The 15,938-nt window shown below is 48.4% G+C and overlaps 2 protein-coding genes and 1 long non-coding RNA gene across 6 annotated transcripts in view; 1 reads left to right on the plus strand and 2 right to left on the minus strand.

Annotated features, from left to right (window-relative positions):
• The window catches only part of CSNK1G2 (casein kinase 1 gamma 2), a 55,586-nt gene extending 54,878 nt beyond the window's left edge, over positions 1–708 (minus strand). The window contains exon 1 of one of the 2 annotated variants that reach the window (XM_079960773.1): positions 512–708. The gene's annotated coding sequence lies outside the window, so the exon portion shown is untranslated. The remainder of the gene's footprint in view (positions 1–511) is intronic. The other variant, XM_079960775.1, reaches the window with a different exon arrangement.
• Positions 1–15,938, minus strand: part of LOC307207300 — a 113,402-nt gene that overhangs the window by 76,349 nt on the left and 21,115 nt on the right. The gene's annotated exons all lie outside the window — the stretch shown is intronic.
• On the plus strand, positions 4,735–10,284 carry LOC307207377 (uncharacterized protein). 3 transcript variants are annotated; one of them, XM_079961153.1, is made up of 9 exons: positions 4,735–5,016; positions 7,702–7,754; positions 8,008–8,069; positions 8,757–8,800; positions 8,934–9,010; positions 9,135–9,447; positions 9,552–9,628; positions 9,911–9,969; positions 10,201–10,284. In XM_079961153.1, the coding sequence occupies exons 1-8, from the start codon at positions 4,986–4,988 to the stop codon at positions 9,962–9,964; spliced, it is 711 nt and encodes a 236-aa protein (XP_079817279.1). In that variant the 5' UTR covers positions 4,735–4,985; the 3' UTR covers positions 9,965–9,969; positions 10,201–10,284. The 3 variants fall into 3 exon arrangements, with proteins under 3 accessions (XP_079817279.1, XP_079817278.1, XP_079817277.1); XM_079961152.1 differs by having other exon boundaries at positions 9,911–10,284; XM_079961151.1 differs by having other exon boundaries at positions 9,135–9,628; positions 9,911–10,284.

The raw sequence follows: 15,938 nt of genomic DNA on the forward strand, positions 1-15,938 counted from the left end.
GCTTGTGGAGAGGAGGTGGGTATTTTATGAAATTCCCTCCAACCTAAATGCAAATCCCCCCCCCCTACAAAAAAATAAAAATAAAAAGGGGAGGCTGCATGGGTGCTTTATTTATTCCTTGAGAAAAATTGGGGTGTGTGGAAGAGAGAAATGCAACAGGACCATCAGGCCTCTCTCTCCCCCCCCCCCTTTTTCCAAGTTTGACTCACACTAAGCCTCCTTCCTTCTCCCCCCTCCCACCAACAGCCCCCCACCAATAAATTCCTAATAAAATGTCTATAAATGTGTTGCAATAGGGCTAGATCAATGTGCAAAAAGATTAAGACCCCCTTGGCCCCAAATGCAGCTTCCTCTTTCCTACCCCCCAAAAAAAATTTTGCATTGCTGGTTCTTTTTCTGTGTCCCCCCCCCCAAATTGCACCCATATAAAGCAATGCAAATGGGGGACCCCCTCCAAAGCAACAATTAAGCCCTTCCCAAATTAACCCCCCCCCCAAAAAAAAAGACTCACCTGGCTTTCTTCCCCCTCCCCCTGGCTCCTCAGGGGTGGGGGCCCCCGGGCCTGCCCCCCTCCAGGCGCCCCATTTGGTGCTCCGCTCTCTTCCAAGCTCTTTCGCCTTCTGAGCAAGCCAAGCAGGGAAGGGACGGCCGGGGCGCCAGCGGCGTAAGGCCCCGCGGCGCTCTATGGCGCTGACGTCACGCCGCCGGCGCAAGCCGCCTTGGTGAATCCGGGGCTACGTTCCGGAGCTGGCTTAGGCGACTCGGGCTCGCTCGCCCTCCGGGGGGGGGGGAGCTCCGCGCAGGCGCAGAAAGGGGCGGGCGGGAGGGGAAGAGGAAGAGGCCGGCGGGCAAAGAGGGGAGAGAGCGGTGGTACTCTGAGAAACACTTCCGGATTCCCGTTGGGCGGCGGGGCACATCGTCCATGTGCGGGGCAAAATCTGGACCATTCGGTCTTTGGAATAATTCCAACTTAACCCATATGTAACTCTGCTTATTTTACGCGCTTTAATCTTATGGGTTATTTTTATTTCATTGTTTAACTTCCATCTCTTGTCATATAGTTGTCGCTTATTTATTGAATATTTGCAAACAAGTCGTAAACAGATAAGAACAGATTATTGTAACAACCTGCAGTTTCACAGGAGTGTATATTTAAAGTAGATGAATAAAGGAACAAATTAAAGTTAATTTGAATGTGCAAATATTAAAAATAAATATTAAAAAATAAATTTAAGGAACGGCAGGAAGAGGGGGAAGGAAGTCGAGTTTTGAAATGTTGAAATGACTGTAAAATTATTGAAACGTATAAACCTGAAAATAAATAAATAAATAAATAATAAATAAATAAATAAATAAATGTCTCTTGTTATTTATTGTTATCTCCCTCCCCCATCTCTCTCTTTGTGTGTGTGTGTGTGTGTGTATATATATATATATATATATATATATATATATATATATATATATATGTTGTTAAGCTGTGGGTGAACATATCAGACGACACAGCGATTCTTCCAAGCAGCTCTTTATTTGTAAGCTGGAACAGAACTGAACAGAACGGAACAGCCAACAGCTCAGCCAGCCTGCTTTTATAGGCAGCCGGCTGTCCACATTGTAGCAACAACAACCCAGGGTTTCCCTCCTAAATTAACTGACATGGACCTGAGTGAAAACTATATACTGTACACACACAATACTCCTGGTGGTCAGGTGGAGAACTTCAATACATAACATATGTTGTTCTTGTTGTTTAGTAGTGGAAGGAGAGTCAACCGCCTTCCGAGGGATTTTCCTCCCACTGTCAAACAGCTCTTGCTGTCAGAAAGTTCTTCCTGGAGTCGGAAGGCGGAAATGACTGGCAGAATCCGAGACCAGGGAGAAGAGTTGGTGGAAGAAGATTGGAAGAAATTTAAAGATTATTTACAGAAACACTGTCAAATTATTGAATGATAAAATGATGTTGGAACGAAACGAAGTGGTTTTAGCAAATAAGGTTAGGAATATGTAAAAATGGATTGATATAAGATGAAAATTCGAAGTTATAATATGTGAAGATAAAGAACCAAGAGAAAATAAAGAGGGTATGGATTTGCTGAACTAACTACTGTATTTGAATTGGAATACAAAAAAGGGAGGTGTGAGGAAGTCATGAAAATAAGTAAATGAATTGTAAGATATAGAAAGAGGGATTAATTTTTAGCTGTTTTTGTTTTTCTGGTGTTTGTGTTTTTTGTATTTTCTTTTTGTTGTTTTTGTGACTTTTTTCTTGTTGAAATTTTAATAAATATTATTAAAAAAAAGAAAAGAAAGAAATGATTGTATTTTTTCTGTCTTTTTTCTTTTTCTTTTTTCTTTTTGTAATCTTCCAAATTCTGAATAAATATTATTTAAAAAACAAACAAACAAACAGAAAGTTCTTCCTGGAGTCGGGATCTCCTTTCTGGTCGCTTGAAGCCTGGGCTTTTAGAAAAGATCGGTTGGATAGAGTGTGGTGCTAACAATAACAAGAACGGTAATGATACCGATCTTATACCCTGCCCATCTGGTCAGGCCTCCTCAGCCACACTGGGCGGCTTCCAACAGGAGAATAAAAGCACAATAAAACATAAAATGTTAAAAACCTCCCTAAACTAGAGCAGGACATAGTCCCAGCTAAAAGAACAGTAACCTGTAAGCTAGAGGAGATGGACTTGCAGCAGAAAATGGTCTTGGGCAATGGTACCTGCTCACCTCTAAATCTTGGTTTATTACCCCTCTTAAGGCTCCCAAACTATTTGAATTCCTTAACTTCCTCAGCTCATAGATATGCCTTTGTAAAGGCAAGATTCAACACCTTCCCATCGAACGTGCTGAGAAATAGATTCTCCAATGGACAGATATTGCTCTTATGTGATTGTAATTGTGGGGCACCGGAATCGTTGCATCACATAATTTTTGACTGTGCTTTTCACTTACCGGCCAGGAGCAAGTTTCTTGCTCAATATCTTAAGGGAATTGCCGATGATACGGATGAAGCCAAACTGAGATATCTACTAATTGACGATGACCCCCTAAGATCACTCATGGTTGCCAGATTCTTGATCAGCGTCCTATCCCTAAAGAAGAGAAACAGTCTCCTGTGTGGCTCGGATAACCCCTTTAAACCATGATCTATGTTTTAGGCGATATCACCATTGGTTTAAACCATGATCTATGTTTTAGGCGATATCACCATTGATATCCTTGATTAATTTATGAGCAGAGGGCGATGCATAGGTTACAAATTTATTGTAATGTATGATGGTGGTCTTTGTTTTTGTTTTGCTTCGGTTCCTGTTTGTCTTTTGTTAGTTTTGGCGATTTTAAATTTGGAGGTTTAAGTATAATATGTTGGTATGGGAAACTGTCGTGTAACGGGCCAGTGGCCGTAATAAAGATCAATCCAATCCAATCCCTAAACAGGGTTGCCTTCTTTTGTCTTCTAATACCGCCGGCCCCTGAGATATTGACAGGGCTGCAGGGTGTGGCTCTCATATCCATATCTGGAGGGACAGGGAGCAAAACATCTCTCTCTCCCCTTTCCCCACCCCATGCAGAATGGCAAGGGGTCTGTGCATCCGGCTGGGAAGAAGGTGGTGGGAGTGTGGAGCCCAGCCAGGGCTGGCTGTGGGCAGGATCCTTGCACTGCCGGGGGTTGGACTGGATGACCCTTGGCACCGCTGCCATGCTATGATTCTCTCGAGCAGCTGAAAGAACGGGCGGGGGAGCAAGATGCAGAAGAAGGGGAGGCACAACCACACCCCCACCAGCCCCCTCTGGCCTGACCCACGGGGGCCTCATCCCAGCACACTTTGACTCCCCTGGTTTTATTTTTCTTCATTCAGCTGCCAGACAACCCAGCAGCCTGGCCCCTGTTTGCCAGCTGATGTCACAAAGTGCTGCTTTGCAAGCAAGCCTTATAATGCCCTGCAAGGGGGATGCCTGTCAGATGATGCTGAGAGATTTGTAGAGAAAATGAACGCTGAAGGTAGGAGGCCCAGAGGAGAAGAGGAGCATATTATTATTATTATTATTATTATTATTATTAGCGTCACCCGTCACTGGCGCACGGGGCTTGGCTCCTTGGCTTGACTTTTTGACAGCTGTTGATAGCTTGCCAGGTCCCTGCCTCTCAGCAATGCAGCTGTGCAGAATTAGCCCCTTTTCACGCTGCAAGAGCCCCAAATGGGTGGTGTGTACACAGCCTTTGGTTTTAGGGGAAAGGCTTCTAGTGGGCTACAGCTTTCACAGGGCAGGAGCCTAGTGAGATTTATTTTAAATTATTTATCTGCATCATCGCTGCGTGTGACACTTGATAAAAAGTAAAGAATTCCTTCCAGTAGCACCTTAGAGACCAACTAAGTTTGTTATGGGTATGAGCATTTGTGTGCATGCACACCTTCAGAAATCTGCATGCACATGAAAGCTCATACCCATAACAAACTTAGTTGGTCTCTAAGGTGCTACTGGAAGGAATTTTTTTTTTATTATGTTTCGACTATGGCAGACCAACACGGCTACCTACCTGTAACTAGAACCTTGACAAAAAGGTCCCTGCCCCGAGGGGCGTACAATCTTTTGTATGACACAGGGAGGGAACAGAGAACGGTTGAGGTCCAGGGTGGATCCTGAGTCCTCCTGCGACACATAGATCAGAGTCTCTGAGTTTAGACTTTGGGATTCCCGGACATTTCCCCATCAGTCCCCTCTTCCCCTTTTCTGCAATATGGCAATGGAGGTGATGCTATTACAATTCCAAAGGGAATGTCAAGCAGGGAGGGAGGGAGAAGAGAGAGAGAGGGATTCTGGTGGAGACGGAAGATGGAAGGAGGCTGGGAAAGGGAGTTTGAAGGGGAGGCAGGTGAGAGTCGGTTGAGAGCGGTGGGTTCTAGAAGGGGGCCCGGGGGGGGGGGGGCTGGAGCTGAGCTGGACTGAGAAGCAGCAGAACATCCACCATTGGTGTCAGGATGTGGCGGCAGGAGGATTCGCTTTATTCAGGTGAGCCACGGAGCCAGGGCTTGGCTTCTACAGAAATGGTACCTCAGGTTAAGAACTTTGCTTCAGGATGCTTACGATGAGGACAGAAATTGCGCAACGGTGGCATGGTGACAGCGGGAGGCCCCTTTAGCTAAAGCGGTACCTCAGGTTAAGAACAGTTTCAGGTTAAGAATGGACCTCCAGATCGAATTAAGTTCTTAACCCAAGGTACCACTGTACTGCTAAAGCCCAGATGCCTCACACCCCACCTCCAAGCTTCACAGAACTGGGCTATGCCTGATTGTTGTCTCCCAAAGCAACTTGTTGTTGTTGTTTAGTTGCTTAGTCGTGTCCGCCTCTCCGTGACCCCCTGGACCAGAGCACACCAGGCACTCCTGTCTTCCACTGCCTCCCACATTTTGGTCAAACTCATGCTGGTAGCTTTGAGAACACTGTCCCACCATCTCGTCCTCTGTCATTCCCTTCTCCTTGTGCCCACCATCTTTCCCAGCATCAGGGTCTTTTCCAGGGAGTCTTCTCTTCTCATGAGGTGGCCAAAGTACTGGAGCCTCAGCTTCAGGATCTGTCCTTCCAGTGACCACTCAGGGCTGGTTTCCTTCAGAATGGAGAGGTTTGATCTTCTTGCAGTCCATGGGACTCTCAAGAGTCTCCTCCAGCACCAGAATTCAAAAGCATCCATTCTTTGGCGATCAGCCTTCTTTTATGGTCCAGCTCTCACTTCCATACATCAATACTGGAAAAACCATGGCTTTAACTATACAGACCTTTGTTGGCAAGGTGATGTCTCTGCTTTTTAAGATGCTGTTTAGGTTTGTCTTTGCTTTTCTCCCAAGAAGCAGGCGAGTTTTAATTTCATGAATGCTGTCACCATCTTCAGTGATCATGGAGCCCAAGAAAGTAAAATCTCTCACTGCCTCCATTTCTTCCCCTTCTATTTGCCAGGAGGTGATGGGCCCAGTGGCCATGATCTTAGTTTTTTTGATGTTGAGCTTCAGACCATATTTTGCGCTCTCCTCTTTCACCTTCATTAAAAGGTTCTTTAATTCCTCCTCACTTTTTGCCATCAAGGTTGTGTCATCTGCATATCTCTGGTCTCTGGTTCCTCTGCCCCTTCGAAATCCAGCTTGCACTTCTGGGAGTTCTCGGTCCACATACTGCTTAAGCTTGAATTTTGCTATAAGAAGCTGATGATCTGAGCCACAGTCAGCTCCAGGTCTTGTTTTTACTGACTGTATAGAGCTTCTCCATCTTTGGCAGCAGAGAATATAATCAATCTGATTTCGATGCTGCCCATCTGGCGATGTCCATGTGTAGAGTTGTCTCTTGTGTTGTTGGAAAAGAGTGTTTGTGATGACCAGCTTGTTCTCTTGGCAGAACTCTATTAGCCTTTGCCCTGCTTCATTTTGAACTCCAAGGCCAAACTTGGCACTTGTTCCTTTTATCTCTTGACTCCCTACTTTAGCATTCCAATCCCCTATAATGAGAAGAACATCCTTCTTTGGTGTCATTTCTATAAGGTGTTGTAAGTCTTCAGAGAACTGGCCAATTTCAGTTTCTTCAGCACCAGTGGTTGGTGCATAAACTTGGATTACTGTGATGTTAAAAGGTCTGCCTTGGATTCATATCGAGATCATTCCATCATTTTTGAGACTGCATCCCTGTACAGCTTTCGCCACTCTTTTGCTTGACTATGAGGGCCACTCCATTTCTTTTACGGGATTCTTGCCCACAGTAGTAGATATAATGGTCATCCGAACTGAATTCGCCCATTCCCGTCCATTTTAGTTCACTGATGCCCAGGATGTCAGTATTTATTCTTGCTATCTCATTTTTGACCACATCCAGCTTACCAAAGTTCATGGTTCTTACATTCCAGGTTCCTATGCAATATTTTTCTTTACAGCATTGGATTTTTCTTTCGCTTCCAGGCAACTGAGCGTCCTTTCGGCTTTGGCCCAGCCGCTTCATCAGCTCTGAATCTACTTGTACTTGTCCTCCACTCTTCCTCAGTAGCATGTTGGACGCCTTCCGACCTGAGGGGCTCAATTTCCAGCGTCGTAACTTTTATATGCCTGTTGTCTTTGTCTATGGAGTTTTCTTGGCAGGGATACTGGAGTGGCTTGCCGGTTCCTGCTCCAGGTGGATCAAGCTTGGTCAAAACTCTCCAGTATAACTTGTCCATCTTGGGTGGCCCTGCATGGCATGGCTCATAGCTTCTCTGAGTTATTCAAGCCCCTTCGCCACGGCAAGGCAGTGATCCATGAAGGAGCCCAAAGCAACTACTCTATTCCAAACTTATGCACTTTATTATCATGTGTTGGCAAAAGACTGTTCTGAATTTGTAGGGGACACCTCTAAACCCTAGAAAGAAAGAAATGGTAGGATGTGGACGATTTGGAGTATTCAGGAAAGGCGCCTAGCAAGCTTCAGCTTGCATGGGGCAGGAGCCTGGAGAAATTACTTTCCTATTATTTCTTTGCGCCATCACTGCGCGTGACCCTTGATCAAAAGGTCCCTGCCCCGAGGGGCTTACAATCTTTAATAGGACACAGGGAGGGAACAGAGAAAGGTTGAGGTCCAGGCTGGATCCTGAGTCTAGGTCTCTGAATTTAAACTTTGGGATTCCCGGACATTTCCCACCTGTAACCTCTTCCTCTGTTTTTTATTTTCCTTTCTGTCTCCTAGGACAAAAGAGGCTGCTGAGGCGGCAAAGCATGACTCAACCATTGGAGATTGTGGTGAGTTAATTCCATGGGGAATCCATTCCCCACATGTGCAGGGAGGTCATGGTGCAGACCTGCGTGAAACAGGGCTGGGTTGGGGGGTTGCAGTCCCGTCTCGCCCCAGCCCCTCGCCCCCCTCCTCCCAAGCCAGGGGTCAGGCACCCAGGCAGGAGCAGGCTGGCAGCCTGTGGTGACGTGGGCATGGGCAGCCTGGCAGGGGTGCTTGTTCTGCCCCCCTAGAGAGTACATTGTCCTTCTTCCTTCGCAGGGCCGTGGTTTGGGGAAGCAGCAGCAGCCCAGCGGTGCAGGAAAACACAGCAAAATCCAGAGGTATGTTGTGACCTTGTGTGGCCGGGGAAGTGTTTCCTAGGGATCTTGGGGGTGGAGGAGGAAGGCCTGATTTAGAGATCCCACAGTCTTATGGAGAGGGTTTCTCTGTGGTCCAGGCAGGGCCCTAGTTAGGGGGTGGTGAGATGGGCCCCCGCCAGGGGTGCAGGTGAGGGGTGGGGCACAAAATCGACTCCAAAATTTGTCCATCAACATGTCTAAATAGGTAAAGGTAAAGGTACCCCTGCCCGTACGGGCCAGTCGTGTCCGACTCTGGGGTTGTGCGCCCATCTCACTTAAGAGGCCAGGGGCCAGCGCTGTCCGGAGACACTTCCGGGTCACGTGGCCAGCGTGACATCGCTGCTCTGGCGAGCCAGAGCCACACACGGAAACGCCGTTTACCTTCCCGCTGGTAAGCGGTCCCTATTTATCTACTTGCACCCGGAGGTGCTTTCGAACTGCTAGGTTGGCAGGCGCTGGGACCGAGCAGCGGGAGCGCACCCCGCCGCAGGGATTCGAACCGCCGACCTTTCGATCGGCAAGCCCTAGGCGCTGAGGCTTTAACCCACAGCGCCACCTGCGTCCCATGTCTAAATATAGAGGTGATAATAATGAATATTATCATCTGTATATTTATTTGGTTCCAACTCCTCCAAGCAATCAGACTAACAGAACTTGTTTCTTCCTTAGGCGAGAGGCCCGCCAGTACGAGGGGGGAAAGGCTCCCACTTCAGGTAAGCGGAAATGCCAAGAGAGTGCCCCATATTTTAGGAATGCTTCCTTCCCGTGTCCCCCCTCCCTCATGCGCCAGACTGGTGCTATCATCTGGGATCCAGGCGCTTGCTGATTCCTCCATTTCCTTTGCAGAGAGGGAGTCTTTCCCCAACGTATATTTCGTGCTGGCGAGATCCCTGGAGGGACGTGGCGAACGTGGCGAACATCAGGTACTGGGACAGAAGGAAGGAGTCCTTGTGGAACTTCTTTTGGGGCGGGGTCATCAAAAATGGGGCAGTAGTTTTTCATCCGCCCCAGCCCCTACTCATCAGATGTTTTCTGCTTCCTCCACAGGACCCCACCTCCAGGGATGAGGCTCCAGCACCTGCTCCCGGGATCAAAAATGACAGACCATCGCGGCGGTTCCCAGTGCCTGATCCTGATCCTCGCCTGCCTCACCTTCCGTCGGTTCTCCGTACGGGCATGGCTCCTTCCCAGCCGTACTTGGCGCAGAAGCAGCAGCCAAGGTTTCCCCCCATCAAAAACACCTCAAGGGTGATTCCGGAGCCGGGGGAGACTTTGGCTGCTGCCTCTGTGCCAGGCCGGTTGGGGCGGAGCCCAGATGCCCGTACGGAGGCGTTCAGGGTGGGGCAGTTAATAAGATCAGGTAGGATGAAATGCCCCCTTCCCAGGTCCCCACCCTCCTGCCCCAGACTGGGGCTCGCGTGGCTGGGAGCCAGGCTCCGGCTGATGTCTCCCTTTGTTTTGCAGCGAGGAGAAGGCTCAGCCTGGGAGCCGCCGCATCCCGGGAGAGCCTGGAGCCGAGACAACAGCCTCTCGCCTCACAGGTAAGGGGACAGGGGGGTTTCATTGCTTTGCCGCTCGCGATTTGCGGGTTTGGGGGGGGCGTGGGCAGGTGGCGCGTTGGAATGTCACCCCCCTTCAGGATAGCACCTGGGGCAGCCCACCCCCTGCCTCCCATCGGTACACCCCTGGCCACAAACAGGATTTGAGCCCAGGAGCCCTCGGCTCACCTGGGACTGCCTGCAACGACTTCTTGAAGCCTCGTCCCTAGTCGTTTGGTCAGTGACAGACCATTCACACATTCAGGGCTTCCTTCTTTCTTGCAGGGTATGTCTTCTGCACCGCTGTGGCTGCTGCTGAAGCCCCCTCCCCACAAATAATACAGGTAAGAAGAAGAAGGGAGAATTTGCATGGGGCGGGGAGAACACCCTGCTCCAGACTTCCAGACCAACTCTCTGACTTAAAATCATGGCGTTCCTACGAGAGTTGGTATCAAAATAACATGGAAGCAGTACAGAAATGGATAAGGTGGAGCTATAGCTGATAAGGAATGCAGTGCCCAAGGTTTGGGCAAGGAGGACAGACCTGGGCTAAAGCAAGTCTTCTTCTCCCACAGGCCAGTCGTGCTGCCCTCAGAGAGCGCCGCTTGGAGCGGAGTCGCGTTGACTGGCCAGCGTCAGTTTTTCTGCCAGTGGCAACCGCCTGGGAATAACTGGATAGCATATTGAATATCATACAGCCTATTAGAAAAATAGTTCATAGTAATAAACAATCCTCTCCCCTCCCCTTTCACAGGCCATAGATTGTTTAATGGCCAAAGGCCTCGGTAAAGAGACGTGGAAGTGTAAGGATGGTACCAAGGCCAGCCTCTTGGAAGACTATTCCACAATCGGGGAGCCACTGCAGAAAAGGCCCTTTCTCTTGTTGTCCCCCTCCAAAACTCCCTTATTGGGGACATGGAGAAGGGCCTCAGGTGGCAAGTGCAGGGTCCGGGTGGGTTGGTTGCAGGGCTTAAAGGTTCCCCCCCCCCACCTTGGTATAACATTGCTGTGAACAATGGTGCTCCAGGCTCTGACCAAGGGAGAATTTGACTGTTCTGGTTCCCCATGGTCCCTTACTGGTGAAATCGCTCAGTCGGTAGAGCATGATGCTCTCAACCTCCAGGGTTGTGGGCAGTGGCATAACAAGACCAGGTGGTACCTGGTGTGGAATTCCACCCCCACACACACACACACACATTGAAATTCCCCCTTCCTCTACCCCCCCATCAAAGAAAGCTGCGCAGGCAGCCATCCTATGTAGATCCAGCCTTCTCCCACCCCCCCACCCCCGTCAAAGGAAGCCACATCCTTCCCTCCCCCAGGAGCACGGGGGGCAATGGCGTACTGCTCCCCCACGACTCCCAAGCCTCCCCCCCCCCCGATCTGTCAAAATTAAGGGAGGAGGGGGGAACGCTGCCGGCAAAGCAACACAGCTCCCCTCCCCTTACCCCGACGGCTTGGGGTAGTCCTGGGAGTCACGGGGGCCCTGAATGTCACCCCCCTCAGGGTGTGTGTGTGGCTGCGCTCGAAGATGTGCTGCTGCTCATGAGGCAATAAGTAACCAAAGAATTAAACCCCCGTGTTGCAAACAATCGTCAGTAATATCCAAGGCAACACGATGACCAAATACAACAATGCGAAGTCAATATAAACTCTTTATATATATATATATATATACAGAACACTGAGCAATATGTAATATGTGAAATATGCACTCCGTGCAAAACCAAATCTTCTAAATCTATGAAAGTCACAAAAGGTGCCCTCTTGGTGGATTCTCTTGAAAACAGAGAACCAAATAAACATAACTCTTATAATAAGTCTCTGAAAGTCTCTGTAGCCCTATGCAAGTCTCTGAAAGAAGCAATGGGTCAGATTCTGTTCTGGTGAAAACAAGCCGTAAAGCTTTGTTTTTTATGAGGTCCAACGCTTTGTGACTTTCATAGATTGATAAGATTTCTGTTTTTTTGGTTTTGCAGAGAGTGCCTTGGATACTTCTGCTCATGAGGCAGGGTCCCCCCCCCCTCGAGGGCGGGACATGGACCGCCCCCCCACCCCCTTCCTCCACCAGGGATGGAGAGTACCTGGACCATGCTTTCAAAGGATAAATACTGTAATCCTATATGCTCATATCAAACCAAAGCAATACCAAAACAGAGACGTATCGACAGTGGCGTAGCATGGGGGGTGCAGGGGGGGCCGGGTGCAACATCTGGGGGTTACATCTGGGTGCTGACAACCCACGCTACGCCACTGCGTATCGAGCAGTCTTGGGGTCTGCAGAAGTACCCCCCCAAAAAGTGCCTTTTTATCGCAATAGCCCAATGAAGCTACTACAGAACACCGAGCATCTGTTAGGGTGGGGGTGGCTTGGCACAACGAAATACAGTACCATGGAGGAATTATCCTAGGGGGAAAGCATGGCTGGCTGGCACCTTGAACAGCACGTTTACTTGCGGGTCCCACTTGTACACCTCCTTGTTTCTGACCTAGGCTGGCTGAACATCCATTGACCAGGACATCACAACTCAAATGAACACGACTCCCGTCTCATTAACAGTAAATAGGAGGAGAAACATACAAGCAGTTGTGTGCCCTCTTATGACGTCCAACGCTTATGACCCAATGGTCGTCGGAGCCTACTGCCCACCTAGGCAGCAGTGTGACACGATTCACCAGCATAGCTAACCAACATGACCCAGCAACTCAGTGCAACTCCAGCGTGAATCGCAAAGCAGCTTACAAACAATAAATAAAAATGACATAATAGAACATCACAAATGCAACATGAAGCAGACAACGTAAATCTTATGTACAGGATTAGTCTCCATGTGGATGAGCCACAGTGCTGGGAGAACGGCCAGGTTTTGCTTCACTTTCAAAGCATCCCCACATTCCAAGCAGAGATCATTGTTTTAAAAACAAATTCTTAGTCGATTTTGTAATAAACCGGCTTATAACCGTGGCTCATGAACCTGGTTCCTCCGCTGAGAATGCTGGCCACATGACCCGGAAGCTGTACGCCGGCTCCCTCGGCCAGTAAAGCGAGATGAGCGCCGCAACCCCAGAGTCGGCCACGACTGGACCTAACATTCAGGGGTCCCTTTACCTTTACCTTTACCTGGGGGATTTACTTCCAGAGAAGCGTTCCGTATACAATTTTTAAATTATCATTTCTTTGCACTCTTTTAAGCATCTGCTAATTTTAAAAATTCTTTTAAAACCATTCTTTTAAAACCTATTTAAAAACAAGCAAACCTTGGTTTACTCCATCAGCAAAGTTGCCCCCCTGCCAAAAAAAAAAAGCTAGAAGGTGTGATTCGGTTTAAGGTCTGCAACAAAAAGAAATGTCTCATTCTGCCTGCTTTACTTAACACTAGGCAAAATTTTGCATTCTCCACTCTCGTATGGGAGGCGTCCCATCGGATCCCGGTGTAATGGGTGCTGGGAAATCCTCGCTTCTTTTCTTTATCTCTTTCCTTTTGAGGAAGAGGCGGAAGAGACGACGTAAAGTGGGAGGGGCTGGGTAGGAAATAAGGTTTTGCGGCAACAAGGCGGGGGAGGGTGGTTTGCGACAGTGTCGGGACTTACGGCAGCTCGTTAACTCTTTCCGTTCCGGTTGATTTTTCCAGTTCCTTCCTATAGCAGTTTGTTTTTCTATTGATTTAGGAATCCTCTAGGTTAGATTACTGCATCGCGCTATCTGAATTCTGAATCACAGAATCATAGAGTGGGAAGGGACCTCTAGGATCATCTAGTCCAACCCCCCCCGCAATGCAGAAATCTTTAGCCCAAGCTGGGGCTCGAACCCACGACCCTGAAATTAGATCTCACGACAGTTTGGAAGCTTAAGCTGGTGCAGAATTTGGTGGCAAGACAGTTTGAGCATATTGCACCGATCCTGACCCGATTGCGCAGGCTGCCTATCGCCTTCAAAGTGCTGTTTTTGACCTATAAAACCATAATAATAATAATAATAATAATAATAATAATTATTATTATTATTATTATTATTATTATTTTATTTATACTCCATCCATATGGCTGGGTTGTCCCAGCCACTCTGGGCAGCTTCCAACATATATAAAACCGGTGAGACATGAAACATTAAAAACTCCAGATGTCTTCTAAAAGTTGTATAGTTGTACATTTCCTTGACATCTGACAGGAGGGCATTCAGCAAGGTGGGTGCCACCACTGAAAGGCCCTGTGCCTGATTCCCTGTGTTAACGGAGAAATCTGAGGGCTCCCTTGGACAAAAAACAAGGACACCAGCCAGGAATACCAGAGCAAAACAGCAGCCAGTAGGCTTGGTCTTGATTGAAGACTGGACTCCCACCTGCCACCAGGTGGAACAATATGGACACCCCAAACAAAAGAGCCCCCAAACTTTTATTAGCTGCTAATCCCCATGTTAAAGGTAAAGGTAAAGGTACCCCTGCCCGTACGGGCCAGTCTTGACAGACTCTGGGGTTGTGCGCCCATCTCACTCAAGAGGCCAGGGGCCAGCGCTGTCCGGAGACACTTCCGGGTCACGTGGCCAGCGTGACATCGCTGCTCTGGCCAGAGCCAGAGCCAGAGCCGCACACGGAAACGCCGTTTACCTTCCCGCTGGTAAGCGGTCCCTATTTATCTACTTGCACCCGGAGGTGCTTTCGAACTGCTAGGTTGGCAGGCGCTGGGACCGAGCAGCGGGAGCGCACCCCGCCGCAGGGATTCGAACCGCCGACCTTTCGATCGGCAAGTCCTAGGCGATGAGGCTTTAACCCACAGCGCCACCTGCGTCCCTAATCCCCATGTTACACCCCCCCCAAACTACATCACTAATGCATCATGGTTACATCATGAAAGGGGAGGTCTGGTGGCAGGAATCTGAGCATCCTGGACCCTGCCCCATGGTTCCCCTTGCCCTCCACCAAACACCCATCAAGTGGAACAAAAGAAGATATTTACATTTCCCTGTTTCCCAGCCAAGTTCATCACACCCTTTGTCTTCATCTGGGTTTGTTATTTCCGGAATGGCCACCTGTCTGGCACTCAGGTATCAGGAGGCCAGGGATTATCACTCAGGCAGAGGGGCTGCTGAGGAGCTGAGCTCACATGTCTATATGAATTTATGAAGTTTTCCCAGTGTGCCAGTACAGAGATACATTGATCAGTGAATTCTTACATTTGGTATCGTGCAGCAAAGGCCCTTTGAATAGATAGGAAGAAACTGTGACGAATTGTTTTGTGGGGGCAAATCCCAAAAGTCACAAAAGTGATTGTGCTGGTTTTGGTAGTGGGCTGCATGTGCCTGATATCTGCTGGAGGGACAACCCCCCCAACCTATACATAAATTCCTGCAACACCTGTAACCTCACTTTATTAATCACACCAATATTAAGGAGAGCATGAGGATCTGAATCTCAGGGCCGGGATTTGAACCCCATGTTGGGCCAAAGATTCCTGCATTGCAGGGGCTGGGCTGGATGACCCATGGGGTCCCTTCCAACCCTACAATTTTTTCATTCTGTAAGTATGTATATGGTGTGGGTGGGCTGTCAGGATCTAGAGGACTGGTGTTACTGGGAGACCCATAATTCGGGGTTCCCTGTGTGCAGAAGGGGGAATATCTGATCCTATCTGAGTTTATGCTGAAATGAGACTGCATTTTAATGTTGCGTTTTAATCTTGTTTTTTAAGTTTTATTTAAATCAATTGTTTAATATCTGGTGTTAGCTGCCCTGAGCCCGGTCTTGGCTGGGGAGGGCAGGGTATAAATAAGAATTATTATTATTATTATTATTATTATTATTATTATTAATCCACCCCACAAAGGGATACATGCCTTCCAAACTCTGGGTGTCTCTATCCCCATATTCTCTAAATGAGGCCACTCAAAACCTCCCCATTTTGAACTCCTTTTCAGTGTACGTGTGGACATATCATAGAATCCTAGAGTTGGAAGAGACCACAAGGGCCATCGAGTCCAACCCCCTGCCAAGCAGGAAACACCATCAGAGCACTCCTGACATATGGTTGTCAAGCCTCTGCTTAAAGACCTCCAAAGAAGGAGACTCCACCACACTCCTTGGCAGCAAATTCCACTGTCAAACAGCTCTTACTGTCAGGAAGTTCTTCCTAATGTTTAGGTGGAATCTTCTTTCTTGTAGTTTGGAGCCATTGCTCCGTGTCCGCTTCTCTGGAGCAGCAGAAAACAACCTTTCTCCCTCCTCTATGTGACATCCTTTTATATATTTGAACATGGCTATCATATCACCCCTTAACCTCCTCTTCTCCAGGCTAAACATGCCCAGCTCCCTTAGCCGTT

Source organism: Podarcis cretensis, assembly GCF_951804945.1.
Source record: "Podarcis cretensis genome assembly, chromosome: 18".
NCBI classification, from domain to species: Eukaryota; Metazoa; Chordata; class Lepidosauria; order Squamata; family Lacertidae; genus Podarcis; species Podarcis cretensis.